This window comes from Protopterus annectens, chromosome 8.part0 (genome assembly GCF_019279795.1).
Source record: "Protopterus annectens isolate FY-2018-M chromosome 8.part0, PAN1.0, whole genome shotgun sequence".
Classification (NCBI taxonomy): Eukaryota; Metazoa; Chordata; order Ceratodontiformes; family Protopteridae; genus Protopterus; species Protopterus annectens.
The window spans coordinates 261,682,107-261,707,204 of NC_056741.1; the positions used below are offsets into that span (position 1 = coordinate 261,682,107).

Below are 25,098 nucleotides of genomic sequence, written 5' to 3' on the forward strand. Positions count from 1 at the left end.
TGGGCTACAAGATTTGACAGCTCCTTCATGTCTCTTTTCATGTAGTCCAGGGAGGTACATCTAAGGTCATTCACATCAACATGGACAATGACAGTCATATTTGTACTTGTGGAGTGACCTGAGTGGTGTGTTATGGGACGGATTCAAGCAACCGACAGGCAGCTAACAGTAACTTTTTCCTTGTTTAGCATGGTGAGTGGAACATCAGTGTGCCTGACTATAGAGTCACCTATGACTAGAGTGGTGGGCACGTTGTTATGCCTTATGGGCTGTGGTTGAGTGGCACACTGAGTTTGTGGGCTATGTGTCATTTGGGTTGTGTTGGGGAGGTGGAGGTTGCTTGCGTTTCTGTTTCAGAGGTCCCTGTTGCATGGGCAGATTTTTTATTGAGAGCCTCCACGAATGTAGGTGTGTTTTTTATGTGTGTGTTTTGGTGGTGTAGGTTTTGAGGGAATATGTGATGATTGTGGTGTGGTGCAAGTATTTACCCTCTCCTCTTTACTGTCTAGTCCAGTCTTTGGTGAAGAGAGCTTTGCTTCTAGTTTGGCTATATAAGTGCATCTCTCACAGGTTATAATGTTGGGTGGTAGGAGGAGAGGGTTGTCTGTGTACATCAGGCAATTGCTGCATTGCCCCAAGATGCCCAGATTCATCAGGTAGACAGTCGAAAACACTGGGAACTGACCCTTAGACATGCCTGGATAGGTGCTTATTTATTAAGTACTAAAACCTGTTTTCCTCTAGACAAGTGAGGAAAGTTGAGTGCTGCAGTAATTTGTAGTTTTAGTGCTTACGAGTTCTGAACAACTGCTGAGCTCAGAGAAGCAGATATGAGTGCTAAAACTAAAAAAAAATGGCTAGTTATAAGGGAAAATATGAAGAGCAGACTTTATGGCGCTGAGAATAGTTTAACCATAGCTAAGCGGCGGGGAGCTCAGAAGCTTACAAACAGTCCTGGATATAGCAAATTTGTATCTGGACTAGACTACTTACAGGAAAGGCAGGAAACAAGTTTAGAAATGTTTTTTTTTTTTGTAAAGTGGAAAGGGAGTAAGGAGGAGCAGAGGATAACTCAGGGTTAAGAACTAGGTGGGTTGGCCTTCTTAAATATTCTGCTTGTATTAGGTAGAATGAGGTAATGACACTAAACTGGGAGGAGTGTCCCAGATCAAATTTACAGTAGGGGCGGGCAACTGCAAAGCCACCAAGTATAAGAACAGGATGCCAATAAGGAGGGAGGGAGAGTGGGAGACAAAAATCAGAACAAACAGACCCAAACAGGAGCTTAACAAATGTAGAAAATTTCCAGTTAATACCTCACACACAGTGAAACTAACTAGAAAAGTATGCAGCAGACATTAAAAGTGCTATAAATAACTTGTAAAAATAAGCAAAAAACAGGATACCTATTGTTATGTATCGCAGATCAGAGTTTGCTCAGTGTCCTTCCTCGTATTAGCTCATTGTGAAATGGCAGAAACACTCACAAGTTAACTTGATAATTAACAGAAAGTTGAAACCTGAAATAACTTTAAAAATAGCTTGAAAGAACCAATGAGGTGTTTACTCCAAGCCGTAGTCCAGGTAACCCCAATCAGCCACTGACCATAAACACTCTCCTCTCACTGAAATGCAAGAATGGCTTTGGCTAAACTAAGATGGCCTGGAACATGTGCTCAGACCCACAGCTTCTACAAACAAACAGCTAGGCCCAAAACACAAGCCTGAATATGGACAATGCTACAACTACCCACACTGCTTAGGTAGAAAAAAAAAACTGCAGAAATGTTTAGCACAGCAGAAAAGCAGCAGCTATTAGTAGCTTATACCTTAATCATCTGCACTGTTTGCCAGTAGCCATCAGATTTACAGATAATGTAATTTTTATAGATTTTTTTAACTAAAACCATGTCGAATAAAAAATACTTTTATTGCTTTTTCATGATTTTAGAGCTTCATTTCTATGGAGCTGTGAAGGATGCAACTGTCTGTCCTTGTTTGTCATTGCTTTGTTGCTTATCTAGATCTGTAGACTTGAATCTTTCATTTTGTTGTTAACATTGAGTCCCTTTAGAACTCTGAAGTAGTTGAGTACCCTGCAAATTGCCTCTGAAATCATATGGACAAGTAATGCAACACATATCTGTCCAGGCGTACACAAAAGATCTGTATCTGTGTAGTAACATTTCATATTTAGGGGAACTGCATGCGGTACAGTTTCGCCTTCTGAATTGATTCCGTATGACTTGCACACACAACTTACTCAAGTATTGGAGCAATTAATTTCTTGCATGTCATGCTTCATTATATTGGAGAGAGACTGTACATATTTGTATTTTTATTTGTATTAGTCTTCAGACAAAGAAGGTCCTCCCTTGGAGTTATTTGAATTGCATTAATTTAATCGAGTCTGTTGTGCTGTTTTGTTAGAAGTTGTCATGGTATCATTTCCAGTCTGACTTTCTTTGTTTCAGCATAAGTTTACTTCCATTATTAGTTGTTCTGTATAACATAATATGTTGCTAAGTCAATTCAGCTTGCACTAGTCTACCCATTAGTGGAGGTTGATCATAATAGCTCCCGCTTTAGGTCTTTAATTCTTAAAGATTCTTGAAGAGGCTTTCAGAAAGACTTGCAGTGTCATCCTACTTCCATAGCTCTGTGGGGCTGTCTTTCTCTCCTCCTTTCCTTTTGATGCCCTGTTATCATTTGAAGTCATCCATCATTTTTTTCCAAGACTGCCGTGATGTTCATCATGCATACAGCTGCAGTCATAACAGATGGGTTCTCCTGCCTTCAGGTGGGTCCTCGATCGGCCGAATTCCAAAGTCTAGGTCCGGCGTCAGTTGTCGTCGCTTCTTCCCTGACGTCAGTGTGACAGGGGTATAAAGGAACCAGCCGACGCCATTTTCTTCAGTCTTTCTTGCCGCGCGGTGCCCGAAGCAGTTCACAAGTGCCGGTCGGCCAGCTCCTGAGATTACGAAAATTTGGAAACCGAAGTCTTCTTAAAAGCTAAGTACCCTGTTGGGGAAAATTTTCTTGCCTCAGACCGATGTCAGACAAAGTTAATAATTGTATTTCTTGTGGGAAGCAAATACCGCATAAGGATTTCCATTCCCTCTGTATACCTTGTTTAGGCCCAGACCATGACGTCTCGGTCTGTCGCTTTTGTGCTACATTCAACCGACGACACTTCTTTGACGGTGTCTCCTGTGCCCGAGGTCGCAGGCTTCTCGGCCCACACCCCGACTACAGATACCGAAGCCACTCTTGGCGTTGAAACTCAGAATGTGGACAGGTCCACCTCCACTCAAGGTGTCTTCAGACCTTCCTCTTCTTTCGTCATCAAGGCTTTCACAAAGTCTAAAGCAACCATGCACTCTAAGAGACCAGCTACACAGGGCCCATCTCCAGGCCCCATGCCTAAGAAACAGATGCTTAAAATGGCTGAGGATTTAATTAGTCTAATCAGAGGTTCTCAGCCCCCACCGGACAAAAGGCCCAGAGTGGAGGAAGATTCCCCCTCCTCTGATCAGGGCTCCATTATTTCAGAGCTCTCTGATGATCAGGAACATTCTTACTCCCCTTTTGAAGACTCTGATGCGGAGGAGTCCATCCCTTCTGTATCCCCCCCTGAGGATTACTCATTTGGGGAAACTTTGCATACCTTAAGGGAACACTTCCACTGGGAAGGCCAGGATTATTCAGATTCCAAGAAAAGGCTCAGGGAATTTCTCTTGTTACCTCAGCACAGGCCTCTGGCTATACCTCCTGTCTTGGACATCTTAGATGATGTTTACTCAGAGGCCTGCCTTAACCCGGACTCTCTACCTCCAGCTTCAGTTAAGCCTGACAGGTACTACAGGGTTCCTGACTCATACCAATTTCTATACAAAAGCCATGCTGCTGACCCAGAAACCCCAAGGGAGTTGAGGCCTCCATTGCCAAAAATCCATTGCCTTCCGAGAGAGATTCCAGATCCTTAGAAAGGTGGGGAAAAAAGGTATATATCTCGGCTACCTTAACCATGAGGGCCTTAAACTGTCAGATGTCCTTCATGGATGCATCTGCAGTCATAACAACTGGGTTGTCCTTCGGTCGATCCAGAGATTACTTCACTCTTTCTTGCCTCAGCCGATGTCAGAAAAGTTAACAATTGTTTAACCTAAACAAATACCTCATAAGTTCTGATTTTGCCGGATCCTCCGACTACCCAATCTAAAAAAAAATAAAAGACTAAAAGACCGACGAGGGCGTCGCGCTGTTTGGTTGAAACCATGGTTAAACAGTGAAACTGGCGTCGTCGGTTGTCGAGAGAAGCGAAAAAAACTGATCAGCACAAGCTGAACCTATTCCTACAACTGAGGCCCTGCACAACTCTTGAATCGACCCTCAGAACTTTTACCACTACGGTGGTTGACTTATCAGACACCATCCCTTGATGTCTCTAGCAGCCATGTCCATTCTAAAGCAGCCAAGACTACTAAAACAGTGCCTGTTAAACCCCCACATCCAGGCCCTCTTCTAGTTCTCAAATGCTTACTTTGGCAGAAGATTTAATTTATTAGAGGATCTCAATCTCATCCAGACAGGGCCTCTCAGCCCCCAGAGAGAAGAGACCTAGGGCAGAGCCCCTGAGCCAGTGTCCTCTGATGATTCTGCTGATGAATCAGACATAACTGACCAGCCAGAGGCTCCTTTCTCCATTTTGAAGATTCTGATGCTGAAGAATCCATTCCAGCTGCTTCCCCACCAGAAGAATTCTCCTTAAACCTTGCATGCCTCGAGAACAGTTCCAATGGCAGCAACAGGATTTTCAGACTCCAGAAACCTTTCTGCACCTCCCTCAGCACAGGCCCTTAGCTATACCTCCTGTTCTGATGATGCTTTCAATGATGTTTGCCAGATTCTTCAGCCCTACCCCAGCCCCTGCCAAACCAGACAGATTTTACAGGGTGCCAGATACTCATCACCACCTTTACAAGGCCCCCCTTACCCAGAGAAAAACTATATCCCAGGTCCCAAAGGCAGTAGTCGCGATCATAGCTAAAACCCTATTCGGAAGCAAGGTCATTAGACAGATGGGGTAAAAGGTCTACACTTCAGCTACTCTCTCAGCTAGAGCTTTAAACTCAGTGTCAGTTTCAGTTTCACATGATACAATTTATGTTTGATCAGTTAACTAAAAAACTAATCACTGCTGAATCTCAAGATAAGAAATATGAATTAGAGATGGTAAATAACATACAACAGGTTAGGAAACATTCCATAAAATGTAGCTATGATGCACTGGAGCAGGTTTCATTAGATCAGCCATGACACAGTGGGATAAGAAAGGCATGCATGGTTAAAGGCTTTACCGGATCATTAAAAGCTAAGTTGCTAGATGCTCCGGACAAGACAAGTTTGTTTGGTACACCTGCCCAGCAGGTTATGAAGAAAATGGAAGAAAAGGCAAAATCTGTTCAAACTGTTAAAGATTTCCTGCAGGTTCAACCCTGGTCCTTTCCTGACTCCAAAAAATTCAAAGGGGCAGGAAGAGGCAGAAACCAATCCAGTAACAACAGCACAGCCACTGCCACTACATCAGCACAACCACAGTGAAAGTTAACCTTATTTTCAAAGAACTGGCACTACATAACAAAAGACAAGTGGATTTTACAAACCATAGATCAAGGTTACGGTTTCACTTCCACACTTTACCAGTCAAAAGAGGAATGCCAAATCTACCTCCAAATCAAAAACAGAGGCTCAGATAATGGAGTTAGCAAACATGAGAGCTGTGGAAAGAGTGCCAACAGCAGAGCAAGGAAAGGGTCTATTCCAGACTATTCCTAGTTTCCAGAAAAGGAAAAAGTTGGAGACCAATTCGACCTGTCGACCCTACACAACTTCTTCCCATGCTGGGCAAGGATCGCTTTCTATCAATCTCAAGCATTGCCCTCGGCCACCTATCTCTGTTTCAGAGTATTCAAAAAATGCCTGGCATCAGTAATAAGTAATAGCAGACTACAGGAATTCAAATCCCATACCTGATACCTGCCTGACTGACTGACACAACAAAAACAACAAAAGCAAGCTGACAACAGATTTACAAAGTTTCATTTACTTGCACTGCTGGCTGGATACACAGTCAATTTTACAAAAGTCAAGGCTGATACCATCCCAAACAAGGATGGACAAATGCGTGCAAGGATTGTGGACACAGGATCAACTTCACCTGCACATCAACCTCAGCTACAACATCCACATAATACAAGCATTTGTACGGGAAAGACAATACTCTAGCAGAAGGAGGCAGAACCACTGGGACATCTTCAAGACCAATGGAAAAGTAGAGGGGAATGCCCATCTCATACAACCCTGAAAAGAAGCATCCACCTCCTCAATCCGCCTCACCTCTCACCTTCTTGCAAAAAAGGACGATTTCCACACAAGGCATGGAGAATTGTGGAGCGTGGATCCCTTCAACTGGAAAGGCCTTCAGCATATGCATTCCCACCATTCCCCTTGATACACAAAGTACCTGCAAAAAATCAAGGAAAAACGTCCAAGGATAATCCTGATAGCTCAAACTGGCCAAGACAACACTGGTACCCCACTACTGAGGAGCATGTCTCGAACAATATGTGGGAAAAGGGAAAAGATGTGTCATAGATATACTTCTAACAAACATTTCTGGATCTCCTGAACTACTTCTCATCAGGCCTGTCTCTCTCCTCCATCCAAAGATACATGCATCATTTCAGCCAGAATACGGCGGCTCATCCGTTTGTTTTGGCACCCTTTGCTCAGAGCAGTTCCTCCAGAGGAATCAAGAATGTAAAACCTCAAAAGGAAACCACCATTACCAACTTGGGATTTAAACTTTGTGCTAGAAAAAGTTGACACACTCACCATACGAACCAGCACAGCAGCAGGGCCTGCAACACACCTCATGGAAAACTGCTTCCTACTGGCAGTGCTTCAGCAAAGAAGGTTTCAGAACTACAGGCCTTAATGGCGGTGCAACCCTTCTAATCTTCCTGAATAGAGTGTCCATGAGGACTAATCCTGTTATACTTAAGGGTGGTATCCAAGAGTGTCTTTCATCTAAACCAATCACCTACCTGCCTACTTCTTCTCAACCAAAACACAGAATAACATCACAACGGATGTACATGAACAGATGTACTACTTCAGCCTACGAACAAAAATGGACAAAAGACTGACCAACTTTTTGTAGCCCAACAGGCAGGAGGGAAAAGGAAAAAGCTATTTCCAAACGAAAAATCTCAAGGAAGTAGAATAATCATGCGATTCTATTACTCGCTACATGGAAAAACAATTCCCGCCAGAACGCCAAGACCTCAAGAACACGAGACCGGCAGCCACTTAACCACTACCACAGCCTTCTTGAACCAAAGACATTATTGACTGCTTGGACCTCCAGTGCATACATTATTTGCACATTATAATTTGCCTCTATGTTCAAGATCCCGGGCAGGGTTTACCCACTGCCACTATTGTACTGCAAGGATCCTAAACACACCATAATCTACTTTTATAATCCATGAATGCCATATATAAAATTTGTACCTCATTCAGTCAGGATTACTCCTCATCAAATCCTGTGGTCCTCTCCTCCTCTCCCCTCTGTGGTACTCCTAGGGTGTTTACCCTCCTTTTATGGTGTATTTGTTTCATTTATGTTGTATTACATGCTTATTGGGTTGTGATTACCTCTGTCTATTTGGACTCATTGGTGATCAAAAAAATTTTAGAAGCCTGCAAGAGCCTGGCTGGCAAGGGGGCAACTGAAACACTGAGGAAATGGCCGGGCTGATGCTTTATGGCTTTAGACCAACAGAGATGGAGATGTGGGTGGGGTGAGTGCTTATCCGCCGGTCGCGACCCGGGACTTTGATCCGCCGACCGAAGGGCTGCCTGATCGACAGGGGACAACCCAGTTGTTATGACTGCAGATGCTATCTTTCATATGCTAAAATACCAACAGTTTTTGTTATCACAATTGAAAAGTAAAATGTCACAACCTGAACAACCAGACTTGAAGGAGTTGCAGGATTTGATGCATAGTGCAGAACAAGTGGGTAAGCATACCTTACAATGTGGTTTTGATGCTCTAGAGACCTCATGTAGAGCTGCTGTTACAGGATCAGTCATACGTAGGCATGCCTGGCTCAAGGAACAAGCCTTGCCTGATTATGTCAAAGCTAAATTACTAGACGCCCCTCTTCAAAAGGATGTACTATTTGGGGCTAATGCTGAGGAGGTATTAAGGAAAATGGAGGAAAAGGCTAAATCAATGCAAACTGTGAAAGAATTTCTACAGGTTCAACCCCCACGTTTTAGTAGAAATTGGCCTTCCAAAAATTGGTCCTTTCCTGCCACAGAAAGACCCCAAAGAGGCAGATACAGGCGCCCGAGGGGCAGAGGACAATCCCAAGGATCGTATAGAGGCAGACAATGGCAAGCTGCTAGACAAAGAGGTGGTGAGGACAACTCGCAATCTTTCAGAAAGCAAACCCAATGACTTTCCCCTTTGCATGCCAACCAGGTCTCAAATGGCAGCCCCCTTAGGAGGAAAGCAGGCATTATTTTTAAAAAATTGGCATGTTGTCACAAAGGACAAATGGATCCTGGACATTATAAACAGAGAGGCTACAAATTCCATTTTCACACCCTTCCAAAAATGAGAGGCATGCCAAACCTGCCACACAATCAAAGGGCAGAGGCACAAAGGCAAATTACAGATCTCATAAACATGAAAGCTATTCAAGAGGTACCTACACACGAACAAGGTCAAGGTTTTTATTCCAGGCTATTTCTGGTGCCAAGGAAGGGAAAAGATTGGAGACCTATTTTGGATCTATCCATCCTAAACACATTTCTACTCGTACCAAAATTCAAGATGCTCACTCTACAGCAACTTCTTCCCATGCTGGGCAAGGAGTCTTGGCTGGTAACATTGGACCTCAAGGAGGCATACCTGCATGTCCCAATCAGACAAAATTGCAGAAGGTACCTCAGATTTCTTGCAGGTTCAACCCATTATCAATTCTCTGCATTGCCCTTTGGCTTATCTACTGCGCCCAGAGTATTCACGAAATGCCTGGCATCAGTAATTGCCTACTGGAGTCTTCAAGGGATACAAATATTTGTACGACTGCCTGATCCAAGCGGACAGCAAGCACATTCTTCTGAAATATCTGGCTTATGTAATAATGTTACTGAACTTTCTGGGATACACAGTCAACAAAAAGAAATCAAGGCTAATACCCTCTCGGAAGATAATTTTCCTGGGTGCCAATTTGGACACAAACACCCAGATGGCCTACCTCACGCCAGAGAAGCAGGGGCAACTAATTCAATACTTCAGAACACTAGCAAATTGCACCAGGCTGACTGCAAGGAAAATCCTGCAGGCTCTGGGAATCATGGCATCTTGCATCTTACTAATCCCATGTGCAAAGCTGCATATGAGGAAACTACAATGGTACCTGAAAAACATATGGTCTCAACACAGCCACAGTTTGGAAACAATAATACCACTAATTCCATGTCTGCAAAAGGAATTTCTATGGTGGGCTCAAGCATGTCAAACAAACACAGGTCTTCCATTCAGCAAGCCTCAAGCAAATCAAGTCATCGCAACAGACGCCTCGGACTACGCCTGGGGGGCGCACATGACAGATCGGTGCATTCAGGGCAAATGGTCCCAAAAAGAAAAGCACCTTCACATCAATCAAAAAGAAATGCTAGCAGTAATAAATGCTGTTATAGCTTTCAAGGACCTTCTACAAACCAGGTCAACTATTGATAAGAACGGACAACACCACAGTTATGTGGTACATAAACAAACAGGGAGGAACACATTCTTACCCCCTATGCAGACTGGCCATGTCACTTTGGAACATGGCCATGGACATACAAATGGAACTACAAGCACAATACTTGCCAGGCAAGGAAAACACACTGGCAGACAACCTAAGCAGGAATATGACAGATCCACACGAATGGAAATTGCATCCAAAAGTTTTTACAGAAATAATCCAAGAATGGGGAAGGCCAGACATAGATCTCTGTGCCTCCCACAAGAATCATCAATTGACAAAATTCTGCTCAAGGATCTTCCATCCAAAGGCCTGGAGAGTGGATGCTCTTTCTTTCAGTTGGACATCAATGACAGTTTATGCCTTCCCTCCTCTTCCTCTGCTGCCCAAAGTTCTATTAAAGACCAAAGCATACAGACCAAAGATGATTCTCATTGCTCCGGACTGGCCAAGGCAACACTGGTACCCACTCCTGAGGAGCCTGATGCATTCCCCACCATGGACACTGCCTCTAATGCCTCTTCTTCTGACTCAGCACAGTTTCAAACCTCTTCACAGCCAGCTAAAAACACTTAATCTAGCCGCATGGAAGATTCCTTAGCATCACAACAGGCCCTACTCTCCAAGGAGGTGCAGGATGTCATTTTGGAGGCCAGAAGGCCATCAACTAGAAAAGCTTACTCCGCAAAATGGAAGCGTTTTGTGTCTGGAATGAGAAAAAGGGCCAGGATCCTGGAAAACTGAATTTACCTCAAATACTACAATATTTGGCTGAACTGCTAAGCAGTGGACTTTCTTTCTCCTCCATCAAAATCCATGCCTCAGCCATTTCTGCAGAATACAACACTGATCCACCTTTATTCTCTCACCCTCTCTTAAGACAGTTCCTCAGAGGGGCTAAGAATTTAAGGCCTCCAAGGAAACAACCAATACCTGCTTGGGATCTTAATTTCATTCTGGAAAAACTGACCTTGCCTCCCTTTGAGCCAGCTGCCTCATCAGATTTGCAATATCTGTCCTGGAAAACAGCTTTCCTTCTGGCTATCACCTCAGCTCGTAGAGTTTCAGAACTACAGGCTCTCATGGCTGTCCAGCCTTTTATCATCTTCCATCAGGACAGAGTTTCCTTACGAACCAACCCGTCCTTTATGCCTAAAGTGGTATCCAGGGTAGCTTTAAATCAGGCCATACATTTACCTACTTTTTATCCTAATCCTCAAAACAAAGGGGAGAGATTACTACATTCCTTGGACATCCACAGACAACTGCGTTATTATTTGGACAGAACAAAGCCTTTCAGAAAATCAGAACAGCTCTTTGTGGCCTATGCGGTAGGAGCTCAAGGGAAGCCAATTTCCAAAGAGACAGTCTTAAAATGGATAGCCCACTGCATACGCTTTTGCTATTCCTTTCATGGCAAAACTGTCCCTACAGGCATTAGAACTCATTCCACCAGGGCCACAGCCACCACTGCAGCCTTCCTCAGAGGAGTTCCTACCAAGGATATTTTGGAAGCAGCCACTTGGAGTTCTGTGCATACCTTCTCCAAGCACTACAACCTACCATTATACTCCAAATCTAGAGCAGGCTTCGCCACTGCAGTCTTGCAGGGCATTTTGGCTCCTTCTAGTTCCACCTAGTGCCTACCACCCCTTTCTTAGCTTTGGGATTCTACCCATCTGTTATGACTGCAGCTGTATGCACGATGAACATAGTACAGTTTTGTACCTACCATAAATGTAGATGTTCGAGTGCTAATACAGCTGCAGTCCAGGTTTCCCTCCCTCCTTCCCCTCTTGGGACAGGCCTATAGGCTAACACATCCTCATACAACCTGATTGGGGTTTTCATTTATGATGTATTTGCTTGCAACTACTGTATTTTTATTATATTGCACTGCATTATCCCACAAATTTATGTATTGCCTTCCTTCTGGGGGCACCTGACATCTGGGGCAAGAAAAACTGAAGAAAATGGCGTTGGCTGGTTCCTTTATACCCCTGTCGCACTGACGTCAGGGAAGAAGCGACGACAACCGACGCCGGACCTAGACTTTGGAATTCGGCCGACCGAGGACCCGCCTGACGGCAGGAGAACTCATCTGTTATGACTGCAGCTGTATTAGCACTCGAACATCTACATTTATGGTAGGTACAAAACTGTACTTTCTGTGCAGTTGATATTCTTCATCATAGTCTTTGTTACTAGAAGCAGTCAAGTTTTGTTGGTTATGTAATACAGAAAAGAGAATTTATTTGGCAATGATACATTTCTTTTTTATTGCTGCTTTTTCCTGCTTACTTTTCATTTTTATTGCTACTGCTCAATTCATGTTTCCTGAAGCCTGTAAATCCCATGTACCAAACTGTACCTTTTATGGGGGTGTTATCTTCTAATCTCCCATGTACCAAACTTCTACTACCTGTGGGAGGAAAAGTTCCACTTTCTGCTCTACCAGGGTGATTTGCCTTTCCAGTAGCTGCCTCATTTCTTTGAGGGATTCATAGTCTTAGCATTGTCCTGCGACAGTAATAGTTTTGTTGGGTGTTACTCTGATCTGACAGAGAACCCCACTCCATTCTATTTCTTCCTGTTAGGTGATATGTTTACCAAGCAGCAGTGTTTAGTTTAAGTGAGTACTTTTCCTGCATTTGTCGCATTCACATTAGCCACAAGTAGAGTACCCTCTCAGGACAGTTAATTGACTTCCTACTTTGACCAGCTTTAATTTACTTTAGGGAAACATAGCAGTCACGCTAATGTACTTCCCTTACCCTAGCTGATTCTTCATCAGTCTTCAATTTTCTCAGCGGCACTTCTAATTCCCAGCTTGGGCTTTCATTGGTCTTAAGATTCTGTTGTTATGGATGCCCTGTAGTGTTAAATCTGAAGTTGGATTATACTTTTCAGTTTTTTCTTGCTAGATGTGGACTGGCAATTTTTCATATTTTCCTGTTTTCAGAGTCCTGGAGTCAGCAAGAAGTCATTAGACACCAGATTTTTCATTTCTTTAATATTAGTATTTACCTTGGAGTAGAGAAAAGAGCAGCAGGATCAAACAGGAGGACGGATAAGGGTGTAAAGGAAGAAAGACAATGAACTTTTAACATGTTTGCTCTTAAAAAGCGCTGTAGCCAGTGGATTTAAAGGATGCATCATTTGGAAGTTAATTTATTTTAAGTTTGCTGCTTAGAGGTGTAATGAGTTCCTTTTACTCTTATGTAATGTGGAAGTTAATTTATTTGAAGTTTACTGGTTAGAGGTGTAATGAGTTCATTTTACTCTTATGTAATGTATTGTAATGTGGAGCTTTTCTCCCCGGGCCTCCGCTGAAAATGGACCTGTGTCCAGTCGGACTTTCCCGGTAAACAAATGTAAAATAAATGAAGTATCAGCTGATGAAAAGTCAGAGTTCTGATTTCATATTAGGAGCAAATTTTCTATATCAACAAGATTTAGCCATGTTATGAAAACAGTATGCAGTGTCCTAAGGTCAAAAGGCTTGGTAGTTGTATCATGCTCATCTGGCTTTGGAATAACGAAAGTAAAAGTCTTAAAAACTTGTATCAAAACTTCATGTGTATTGTTGACCGAAGTGAAAAAATGGGGCGCTCTGAGACTGTAGATTGCAGCTTAGGAAATGGAGATGCAACTGGAAAATGGTAATGAACAGATAAACCTTTTAATCCATGTCAGCCGTGCATTTGTTCTGCGTGGTCACCCATAAGTTCAGTCTTCTATGTCTGCATACATATATATGAATGCACATGTGTATATACACCTGTGGATGAGTACAAATAAACACACACACATGTCCTTCATGGATGCATCTGCAGTCATAACAAGTGGGTTGTCCTGTCGTCAGGCAGCCCTTCAGTCGGCCGGATTCCAAAGTCCGGTCCGCTTCGCTGATGTCGCCTCCACCCGACGTCATCTCTGTTGGTCTTCGGGTATAAAGGCATCAGCCGGCGCCATTTTCCTCAGTCTTTCTTGCCGCGTGGCGCCGAGCAGAAGCTGTTCGCAAGTGCGGTCGGTCGGATCCAGAGATTACTTCTACCGAATACTACTTGAAGACTTCTAAAGCTAAGTACCCGTTGGGGACTCTTTCTTGCCTCAGCCCGATGTCAGAAAAAGTTAACAATTGTTTAAACTGTGGGAAACAAATACCTCATAAAGATTTCCACTCTTACTGTCTGCCTTGTTTAGGCCCAGCCCACGACGTAGCAGCCTGTTCGCCTGTCCTTCCTTCAACCGACGAACGGCTTAGGCGTCGGTCGGAGTTCGCAGAACAGTTTTTCGGTTCTGATTTTGCGTACATTATGCCGTCGGATCCTCCGACTACCCAATCTGGCAAAAGCGCAAAGATAAGGACCGACACTCATGGTCCGCGGTTTCGGCGAAACCTTGGTCAAGCAAACCGCGAGTGTCTCGGTTTCGGTCGAAACCGAGAAAACTGAACAAAGTACAGCTGAACCTATTCCTACAACTGAGGCCCCTGCTACAACTCTTGCAACGACTTCAGAAATTTTACCCTCTCGGTGGTTGACTTATCAGACACCATCCCCTTGGATGTTTCCACCCCAGCACGTGGTGCTGCTAGGCCTCCAGCAGCCATGTCCATTAAGGCCTTCGCCAGGGCTAAAGCTGCCAAGACTACTAAAACAGTGCCTGTTAAACCACCCCCATCCAGGCCCTCTTCTAGTTCTCAAATGCTTACCTTGGCAGAAGATTTAATTTCTTTAATTAGAGGATCTCAATCTCACCCAGACAGGGCCTCTCAGCCCCCAGAGAAGAGACCTAGGGCAGAGCCCCCGAGCCAGTGTCCTCTGATGATTCTGCTGATGAATCAGACATAACTGACCAGCCAGAGGCTCCTTCTCCAATTTTGAAGATTCTGATGCTGAAGAATCCATCCCAGCTGCTTCCCCACCAGAAGAATTTTCCTTTGGGGAAACTTTGCATGCCATGCGAGAACAGTTCAATGGCAGCAACAGGATTTTTCAGACTCCAGAAAAGACTTAGGACCTTTCTGCCTCCCTCAGCACAGGCCCTTGGCTATACCCCTGTTCTCTCTGTGGTGGATGATGCTTTCAATGATGCTTGCTCCGCTCCAGATTCTTTACCCCAGCCCCTACCAAACCAGACAGATTTTACAGGGTGCCAGATACTCATCACCACCTTTACAAGGCTCCACTTGCAGACCCAGAAACTATATCCCAGGGCCCCAAGGCAGTAGCGACCATAGCTAAAACCCTATTCCTTCTGAAGGAAGCAAGGTCATTAGACAGATGGGGTAAAAAGGTCTACACTTCAGCTACTCTCTCAGCTAGAGCTTTAAACTGTCAGTTTCACATGATACAATACCAAGAGTTTATGCTGGATCAGTTAACTAAAAACTAACCACTGATGAATCTCTTGATAAGAAATATGTATTAGATATGGTAAATAACATACAACAGGTTAGCAACCATTCCTTAAAATGTGGCTATGATGCACTGGAGGCTTCATTTAGATCAGCCATGACAGGCACAGTGATAAGAAGGCATGCATGGCTAAAGGAACAAGCTTTACCGGATCATGTTAAAGCTAAGTTGCTAGATGCTCCTATGGACAAGACAAGTTTGTTTGGTACATCTGCCCAGCAGGTTATGAAGAAAATGGAAGAAAAGGCAAAATCTGTTCAAACTGTTAAAGATTTCTTGCAGGTTCAACCCTCATGGTTTAGCAGGAACTGGCCTGCCAAAAATTGGTCCTTTCCTGACTCCACAAAATTTCAAACCGGCAGGAATAGACGTTCCAGAGGCAGACACCAATCCAGAGGAGGTGCCACAGAGGAAGACAGTGGCAAGGTAACAACAGAGGCACAGACACGCCACTGCCACTACATCAACACAACCACAGTGACTTAACCCTAAACCCGCCTACCAGGGAACAAATAGCAGCTCCTCTAGGCGGAAAGTTAACCTTATTTTCAAAGAACTGGCACTACATAACAAAGGACAAGTGGATTTTACAAACCATAGATCAAGGTTACGGTTTCACTTCCACACTATTCCAGTCAAAAGAGGAATGCCAAATCTACCTCCAAATCAAAAACAGAGGCTCTACCAGATAATGGAGTTAGCAAACATGAGAGCTGTGGAAAGAGTGCCAGCAGCAGAGCAAGGAAAGGGGTTCTACTCCAGACTATTCCTAGTTCCAAGAAAGGAAAAAAGTTGGAGACCAATTCTCGACCTGTCCACCTTAAATACATACATCATTGTCCCAAAATTCAAAATGCTGACCCTACAGCAACTTCTTCCCATGCTGGGCAAGGAGTCTTGGCTGGTAACTCTAGATCTCAAGGAGGCATACCTGCACGTCCCATTCGACCAATCTGCAGAAGATACCTCAGATTTCTTGCAGGATCAGAGCACTATCAATTCTCAGCATTGCCTTTGAAGCTTATCTACTGCCCAGAGTATTCACAAAATGCCTGGCATCAGTAATCGCCATTGCAGACTTCAGGGAATTCAAATTTACCCATACCTGGACGACTGCCTGCTACAAGGAACAACAAAAGCAAGCTGACAACAGATTTACAAAGGGTCATTTACTTGCTACAAGTACTGGGATACACAGTCAATTTACAAAGTCAAGGCTAATACCATCCCAAACAAGGACTTTCTTGGGCGGAATTGGACACAGTAAAACAAATGGCATTCCTGACTACAGAAAAACAAAAGAACTCCCTCTATACTTCTTGGCACTAACAAAACTGAACAAGTTAACAGCAAGAAAAGTACTGCAGGCCTTGGGCTTCATGGCATCATGCATAATCTTGGTTCCATTTGCCAGACTACATATGAGAAAACTACAGTGGTACCTAAAGAATTTATGGTCCCAACACAGACACAGTCTAGAAACAGAAATCCCACTAATTCCATGCTTAAAACAGGAGTTCCTATGGTGGGCTCAGGCATGCCAGTCAAACCCAGGCCTACCCTTTCGCAGATGTCAAGCAAGCCAGACCATCACAACAGGCGCTTCAGACCTAGGATGGGGGCACACATGCTGGACAAATGCGTGCAAGGATTGTGGACACAGGATCAACTTCAACTGCACATCAACCTAAAAGAAATGCTGGCAGTAAAACTGGCAATCCAAAAGTTCAAACCATTTCTCAAAGAGGGCCAGTTGATGATAAGGACAGACAACACCACAGTCATGTGGTACATCAACAAACAGGAGGCACTCATTCATACCCCTATGCAGAATGACCTTGGAGCTGTGGACCCTGGCACTCAGCTACAACATCCAGTTACAGGCAATATTTGTACCAGGAAAGACAATACCCTAGCAGACATATTAAGCAGAACCACTGGATGCCCACGAATGGAAGCTTCATCCGGACATCTTCAAGACCATCTCAAAGAAATGGGGAATGCCACAGATAGACCTATTAGCATCACCTCTCAATCACCAGCTCAAAAATTCTGCACAAGGACATTCCACCCATTAGCATGGAAAGTGGATTCGGCTCTTTCAACTGGAAAGGCCTAACAGCATATGCATTCCGCCTCTTCCTTTGATACACAAGGTACTACTAAAAATCAAGGAAGAGCGTCCAAGGATAATCCTGATAGCTCCAAACTGGCCAAGACAACACTGGTACCCACTACTGAGGAGCATGTCTCGAACAATATGTGGACAATTCCCTGATGCCTTTGATGTTAGCAGAACAACTACAGCATCATACATCCAAACCTAAAAACCTTACAACTGACTGCATGGAACATCACATAACAGCAGCTATTCCAGAACTTTCCCAAAGAGTTAAAGACATTATTCTGGAAGCCGCAGACCTTCAACAAGAAGGAACTATGCTGGAAAATGGAAAAGGTTTGTCATCTGGAGTGCGGAAAGAGGAAAAGATGTGTCAAACATAGATATGCCTAACATTCTGGAGTATCTGGCGAACTTCTTCATTCAGGCCTGTCCTACTCCTCCATCAAGATACATGCATCAGCTATTTCAGCAGAATACAGCTTTGATACACCTGTTTTTCACCCTTTGCTCAGACAATTCCTCAGAGGAATCAAGAATGTAAAACCTCCAAGGAAACCACCATTACCAGCTTGGGATTTAAACTTTGTGCTAGAAAAGTTGACACTAGCACCCTTTGAACCAGCAACAACAGCAGACCTACAATTCCTATCATGGAAAACTGTCCCTACTGGCATTAGAACTCATTCCTACAGGGCCACAGCCACCTCTGCAGCATTCCTCAGAGGAGTTCCTACCAAGGATATTTTGGAAGCAGCCACTTGGAGTTCTGTGCATACCTTCCAAGCACTACAACCTACCATTATACTCCAAATCTAGAGCAGGCTTTCCACTGCAGTCTTGCAGGGCATTTTGGCTCCTTCTAGTTCCACCCAGTGCCTACCACCCTTTCTTAGCTTTGGGATTCTACCCATCTGTTATGACTGCAGCTGTATGCACGATGAACATAGTACAGTTTTGTACCTACCATAAATGTAGATGTTCGAAAGAATACAGCTGCAGTCCAGGTCCCTCCTTCCCCTTGGGACAGGCCTATAGGCTAACACATCCTCATACAACCTGATTGGGGAATTCATTTATGATGTATCAGCGTGCAACTCGTGTATATTTATTATATTGCACCGCATTATCGCACAAATTTATGTATTGCCTTCCTTCTGGGGCACCTGACATCTGGGGCAAGAAAACTGAAGAAAATGGCAGGTTCCTTTATACCCCTGTCGCACTGACGTCAGGGAAGAAGCGACGACAACCGACGCCGGACCTAGACTTTGGAATTCGGCCGACCGAGGACCCGCCTGACGGCAGGAGAACCCATCTGTTATGACTGCAGCTGTATTAGCACTCGAACATCTACATTTATGGTAGGTACAAAACTGTACTTTCTCTGCAGTTGATATTCTTCATCATAGTCTTTGTTACTAGAAGCAGTCAAGTTTTGTTGGTTATGTAATACAGAAAAGAGAATTTATTTGGCAATGATACATTTCTTTTTTATTGCTGCTTTTTCCTGCTTACTTTTCATTTTTATTGCTGCTGCTCAATTCATGTTTCCTGAAGCCTGTAAATCCCATGTACCAAACTGTACCTTTTATGGGGGTGTTATCTTCTAATCTCCCATGTACCAAACTTCTACTACCTGTGGGAGGAAAAGTTCCACTTTCTGCTGTACCAGGGTGATTTGCCTTTCCAGTAGCTGCCTCATTTCTTTGAGGGATTCATAGTCTTAGCATTGTCCTGCGACAGTAATAGTTTTGTTGGGTGTTACTCTGATCTGACAGAGAACCCCACTCCATTCTATTTCTTCCTGTTAGGTGATATGTTTACCAAGCAGCAGTGTTTAGTTTAAGTGAGTACTTTTCCTGCATTTGTCGCATTCACATTAGCCACAAGTAGAGTACCCTCTCAGGACAGTTAATTGACTTCCTACTTTGACCAGCTTTAATTTACTTTAGGGAAACATAGCAGTCACGCTAATGTACTTCCCTTACCCTAGCTGATTCTTCATCAGTCTTCAATTTTCTCAGCGGCACTTCTAATTCCCAGCTTGGGCTTTCATTGGTCTTAAGATTCTGTTGTTATGGATGCCCTGTAGTGTTAAATCTGAAGTTGGATTATACTTTTCAGTTTTTTCTTGCTAGATGTGGACTGGCAATTTTTCATATTTTCTTGTTTTCAGAGTCCTGGAGTCAGCAAGAAGTCGTTAGACACCAGATTTTTCATTTCTTTAATATTAGTATTTACCTTGGAGTAGAGAAAAGAGCAGCAGGATCAAACAGGAGGACGGATAAGGGTGTAAAGGAAGAAAGACAATGAACTTTTAACATGTTTGCTCTTAAAAAGTGCTGTAGCCAGTGGATTTAAAGGATGCATCATTTGGAAGTTAATTTATTTTAAGTTTGCTGCTTAGAGGTGTAATGAGTTCCTTTTACTCTTATGTAATGTGGAAGTTAATTTATTTGAAGTTTACTGGTTAGAGGTGTAATGAGTTCATTTTACTCTTATGTAATGTATTGTAATGTGGAGCTTTTCTCCCCGGGCCTCCGCTGAAAATGGACCTGTGTCCAGTCGGACTTTCCCGGTAAACAAATGTAAAATAAATGAAGTATCAGCTGATGAAAAGTCAGAGTTCTGATTTCATATTAGGAGCAAATTTTCTATATCAACAAGATTTAGCCATGTTATGAAAACAGTATGCAGTGTCCTAAGGTCAAAAGGCTTGGTAGTTGTATCATGCTCATCTGGCTTTGGAATAACGAAAGTAAAAGTCTTAAAAACTTGTATCAAAACTTCATGTGTATTGTTGACTGAAGTGAAAAAATGGGGCGCTCTGAGACTCTAGATTGCAGCTTAGGAAATGGAGATGCAACTGGAAAATGGTAATGAACAGATAAACCTTTTAATCCATGTCAGCCGTGCATTTGTTCTGCGTGGTCACCCATAAGTTCAGTCTTCTATGTCTGCATACATATATATGAATGCACTTGTGTATATACACCTGTGGATGAGTACAAATAAACACACACACATACTCATGTTTAGTTGAAGTTATGTGCAAATAAAAAAACAAGTGTTGTTGCAGGGGGCAAACACCCATATCCTGTGCTACTTATATGTACCAAATCTGATTTGCATAACAGTGGTAGAAAGAAAAAACCCTCTAATCTGCACTATTCACTGATCTCTTACAAAGCTGCATCTAACATTAAATAAATATATTGCCCCTTAATAATTTGTGAGAGAAAGCTTTGTTAGCAGCTATACATTTGAGTGGGTTGCAAATGGTTAGATCAACCAGGATAAATAAGTAGACTTTAAATGACTAGATGTAATATTGGTACTGGCTGATTATAACACAAGAGTTTGATGAAGTTAATGTGGCAGGGCTTACATTCCAAGAGCAGAGAAATAAGTTACAAGTTAAAGGAATTTAAAGTATATGAAACAAGGAAAGCCGCTTAATTTAAAGGTAAATATTATAGTCGCTCAAGTTAGTGGTTACGGTGTGTGCAGCACAGGGAATGTGAGGCTGTTCGGTTACTCAACCTATTTCAGTCCTCCTTGCCTAGCATTCGTAATGTTGTGGAGGAGGATTTTAATTGTACATATTTTGCAGTGGTACAGTGAGTAACACTGCCACCTTATAGCAAGAGGTTCTTTATTTTAAAGTCTAGATGGTGCATTTTTTGCAGTGTGTGTGTGTCTTTCCTGCTTTTATGTGGGATTTCTTGGGTGCTTTAGTTTTCCCCCAAAGACATTTGTTAGGTGAATTGGTGCTCTCCAGATTGTCCATAGGTGTGCATGTAATGTGTGTGTGTTATTCTTGTATGATAGAGCAGTGACTTGTTTAGAGTAGATTTTCAAGAGTCTGACACCCATTGATTGCCAGCATAGGCTCCAGCATCCTTACTGTACCCTGTGTAAGGGCAAAGAAGGCTATGATAAAATGATTAGATGATTGTTGTAAAACATATAGGTAGTCATTGAAGGTGGATCAGGTGTTACACTACCGAATGAGGAGAGTAGGGAATGCAACTTACTTATAAGAACAGCAGAAAATGACCTTGTGTGATGTGTAGTAGAGGATAAACAGGGACCTCAATGAATTATATTTTTTTCATAATGGTTGGAAGTAAAGAATGTAATGACAAAAGAAGTGTAATTTTCAGATAGTATGGTTAACTTGAGGTTAGGACAAGTGATTTGCAAACTGCTTAGTTTTGTTAGTATTATAAGATTATTTTTTTTTTTAGGAGTGGGAGGAGGAACGATTTAGGTTAACAGTAACAAAATATATGAAGAATCTCTAGATAAAAGCTCATAAAGTTTCTTGAAAATAACAGAAAATGTCTGGTACTGGTGCTGCTTTTAAATGGGGGATACTCACCAGCCCATGTCTACATAGACATCAGCAGTGACATCTGCACAGATGGAACTGACTGCTGGAGAAGTCAAACCCTATCAGCAGTCCTCAGTTGAATAAAATTAAATGAGATTTTACTGACTTGAAAGTCTACTATTTTATGCCATTCTACAGATGTACTTCATTCAAAACAAGTTATACGTTTTAGAAGAATACTGTTAGCTTACTAGCATTACAGAAAAACATTTGAAAAATGCAGTTAATATACAATGATGCTGGCATTCATTGAATTATTGCTGTTGCTGGTACTTGCAGATATCTCCATAATGCAACACTTTAAGTATGCCTTTGAGTTTACCTGCCTCTTTAGCTTACTGTTCAGCTGAAGTTTCTTGTGACATCATATTCTCTTGTTTTGAGAATAGCTGGGCATACTGGTCATTGCCTTATAGAGTGCAACAGAATTTCATGAATACGTAAAGAAATGGGTTTTATTTTAATTCATGATAATATTATTGTAAGCGATGAAAACAGGAAATACTCTTCTTAATGTCTAATACAAGCTGTAATGTGTCTTGAATTATTTTGTGATGTAGTTGCCCAGGGGATTTCATCTGCTGTTTAGAAAATGACTGTCAAGCTGCAAGTGCAGGGTTGTGGGTTATGTAAATTTTAGTTGCTGTATGTAGAAGTTTCAAAGCAGTTTACAAATATGTTTAAGTTGTATCGTAGAGTGCTTCATATTGTTGTACAGTACTTTGTTTGCATAACTGAGCATTATGGCTCCTTACTAATTGCTTGTGAGTGGAGTTTGAATGGAATTTTAAGTACAGAGTGGTGGAGAGCATGACCAACTTGTCTCCACAAGACCATACAAAATGAATGGGTGTGGATGCTATCTTCAGAAGTGTAGCTGTACCAGAAGCACAAACATAGAAGCATTGTTTTCTTAATGAGCATGATACAATACAGCTTCCACGTGGCAGATAAGCACCCTGAATTAGATCAAGCAACCACTTAAATGGCAGTTTTCAGGCCGTGTTGTGCTCACATTCATTGTAACCATTTCACTGTTTTATTTTGTATTATTTTTTCACTGCGGGGTTCAACAGTACCATGGTTTTAGTAGAGGAAGGTTGGAATCTTTCATCCCTGGAGTTTTGTAGTGTAAACAGCTGCATTATCTGTGGATTGATTATATACTTAAAAGAATCACTGACTACATTGGAATTCAGGTCTGCAACAAGAAATCTGTACAGTATGTAAATAGTATCACAGTTATCAGCTAGGACCTTTTGGGCTGCATTAATTTATAAATCCAGCTAAAATAGTAAAGTGAAGTTGTACTATTGATTCTGAATTCACTGCTTTAGGGAAATATTACCGACTGACCCCTAACTGTTCCCATAATTATAATCCTTGGTTTCATTCCTTACTGTGCAGTGGCAATGAGTTGTGAGTACACACTTAGGTTTAAAACTGTTGTGTTATTTGGAGTATGGAAACATTTCTGTAATTTGGAACTGTGACTGAAAAGCCACACAGTCTAAATTCCCCTACTGCCACAAGCCTATAGAGAAACTCAAATTGTTCTGCTACACAGAATTTAAGGCTGTGCAGAAATAGGGAAGAAGTCCTGCAACAGACAAATGCTAAAAATAGAGATATTTCATTTTTCTTAATTATCTTTGTTAATGCTAGTTATTGTCCAGTATTTTGTGTTACTAATTTTCTTATCCCCAGATTTATTCCTTTATGTATACAATTTCATGTTCACCTTCACTGCTGTCTTATGTAATTACAGCCTCCAGTTGTACAGAATGCTGCCTCAGTAGTTCAGCCGTCTCCCGCTTACACCGGACAGCAGGGACTGTCCAAATTGCCCCCTCGGCCTGGAGCCCCAGGGGTAGAGCCACAGAATCTAAGAACAGTGCAGGTATGTAGTTTACAATTTTGCACCATCTGTGAACCTAGAACATAAGAGAATGTACATATAGTTGTATCTTATTTTAGTGATCAGTATTTTACTGTGGAAAGACACAGCATTCATTTTACCTTGAGCAGTAGCTAACTTAGAAGTAGATGATATGGTTATATAACGTAATGTGTGATAAGTGTTCTAAATTTTAATTTTTATGTATCATTACATTTGTTTGTCTTTGCGCAGTAGCTGTTTGTCATAATATTCACTACTGCAGTTCTGATTCTTGGGATTCCTGCCTGTCGAAGCCTAACAGCTGACCTGACTTCTGCAGTTCTTCACCATTCCTCCCGCTACTGGCCAGCATGGCTGTTAGAATTTTGTTGATTTAAAGAGTCATTGGCTGGCACTGTCTTCAAATCTTTCTTACTGCAGTTTGATGAACAGCTTAAGCCTTTGGTTGCATCGTCAGTCTGTTGGTGCTGCCTGCTGCCAGAGTTTCAGATAAATATCCCAGTGAGGACATGGATATTCTAATGTTTTTTTTTTTTTTTTGTGGTGCATTTTTGCTAGTGCCAGTTGTAGATGTCTGCTTTCTACAGTTAAAATTTGCATTAGATACAAGAAACCGGTCCCCCTCAAAGACTTCTCACCCATAGTGTGTGCATGTGTGTTATTTTTTTGTTGTTTTTTGCTTGGGTCTAGAGTGTGCCAGTTGTCCCCAGAGTGCTTCATTTAATGAAAAGATCTTAAAAGTGCAGCACAGAATTTCTCTAGAAGCACTTGTCACTGAAGTTGGCATGTGTCTTGTCCTGGTGCACCATGTTGTCCACTAGTTCTCCTCTAACCTCCCACCTAAGGAAAGGAATACTTGAAAACGTACACAGGAGAAGAAAATTTGGGATTCTGATGACACTACATCACAGGCTTCCTTGCAACCCATACCTGGCATTAATTACTGCTGAAGCCTTAGTGTGATCCCTCTAGAGGCCACTATGTTGTTGTTCCAAAACATGTCCTTATGAGTCAAAGCCATTTTGACATCATTCATTCCTGAGGCCTCTCCAAGGGCCTCTGAGCCCAGTGCCCATACGGACTTACAGGTATGCTAGGGATAACGAAATTTTGCCCTTTCCATACTGTAGTGCGATCTCTGAGTTGATATATATAATTAGCAGGGTCCCCCTCATGAGGACGCTCCACTGTTATTGTCCTCATGTGGGGGGCTGCATCCCCCACTAACTATATATACTAACTCTGAGATCGCACTACAGTAGGGAAAGGGTGGGTTTCCTTATCCCTAGCACACTTGTAAGTCCATACTGCCTTCCTTTGTGTGTATGTTGGTCAGCTATGGCTACGCAATGATTTTGTTTCCAATGATGTGGATTTTTGATGAAAAGGAGGTTACTGGATAGTGTTCGAGGATAAATGGT

At 42.5% G+C, this 25,098-nt stretch overlaps 1 protein-coding gene across 8 annotated transcripts in view; it reads left to right on the forward strand.

Moving 5' to 3' along the window:
• GATAD2B (GATA zinc finger domain containing 2B) overlaps positions 1-25,098 on the forward strand; it is a 1,632,840-nt gene that overhangs the window by 964,997 nt on the left and 642,745 nt on the right. For all 8 annotated transcript variants that reach the window (XM_044079739.1, XM_044079738.1, XM_044079745.1 and 5 more), the window contains one exon: positions 23,546-23,677. In XM_044079739.1, coding sequence (XP_043935674.1) covers positions 23,546-23,677 — 132 coding nt within the window. The remainder of the gene's footprint in view (positions 1-23,545; positions 23,678-25,098) is intronic.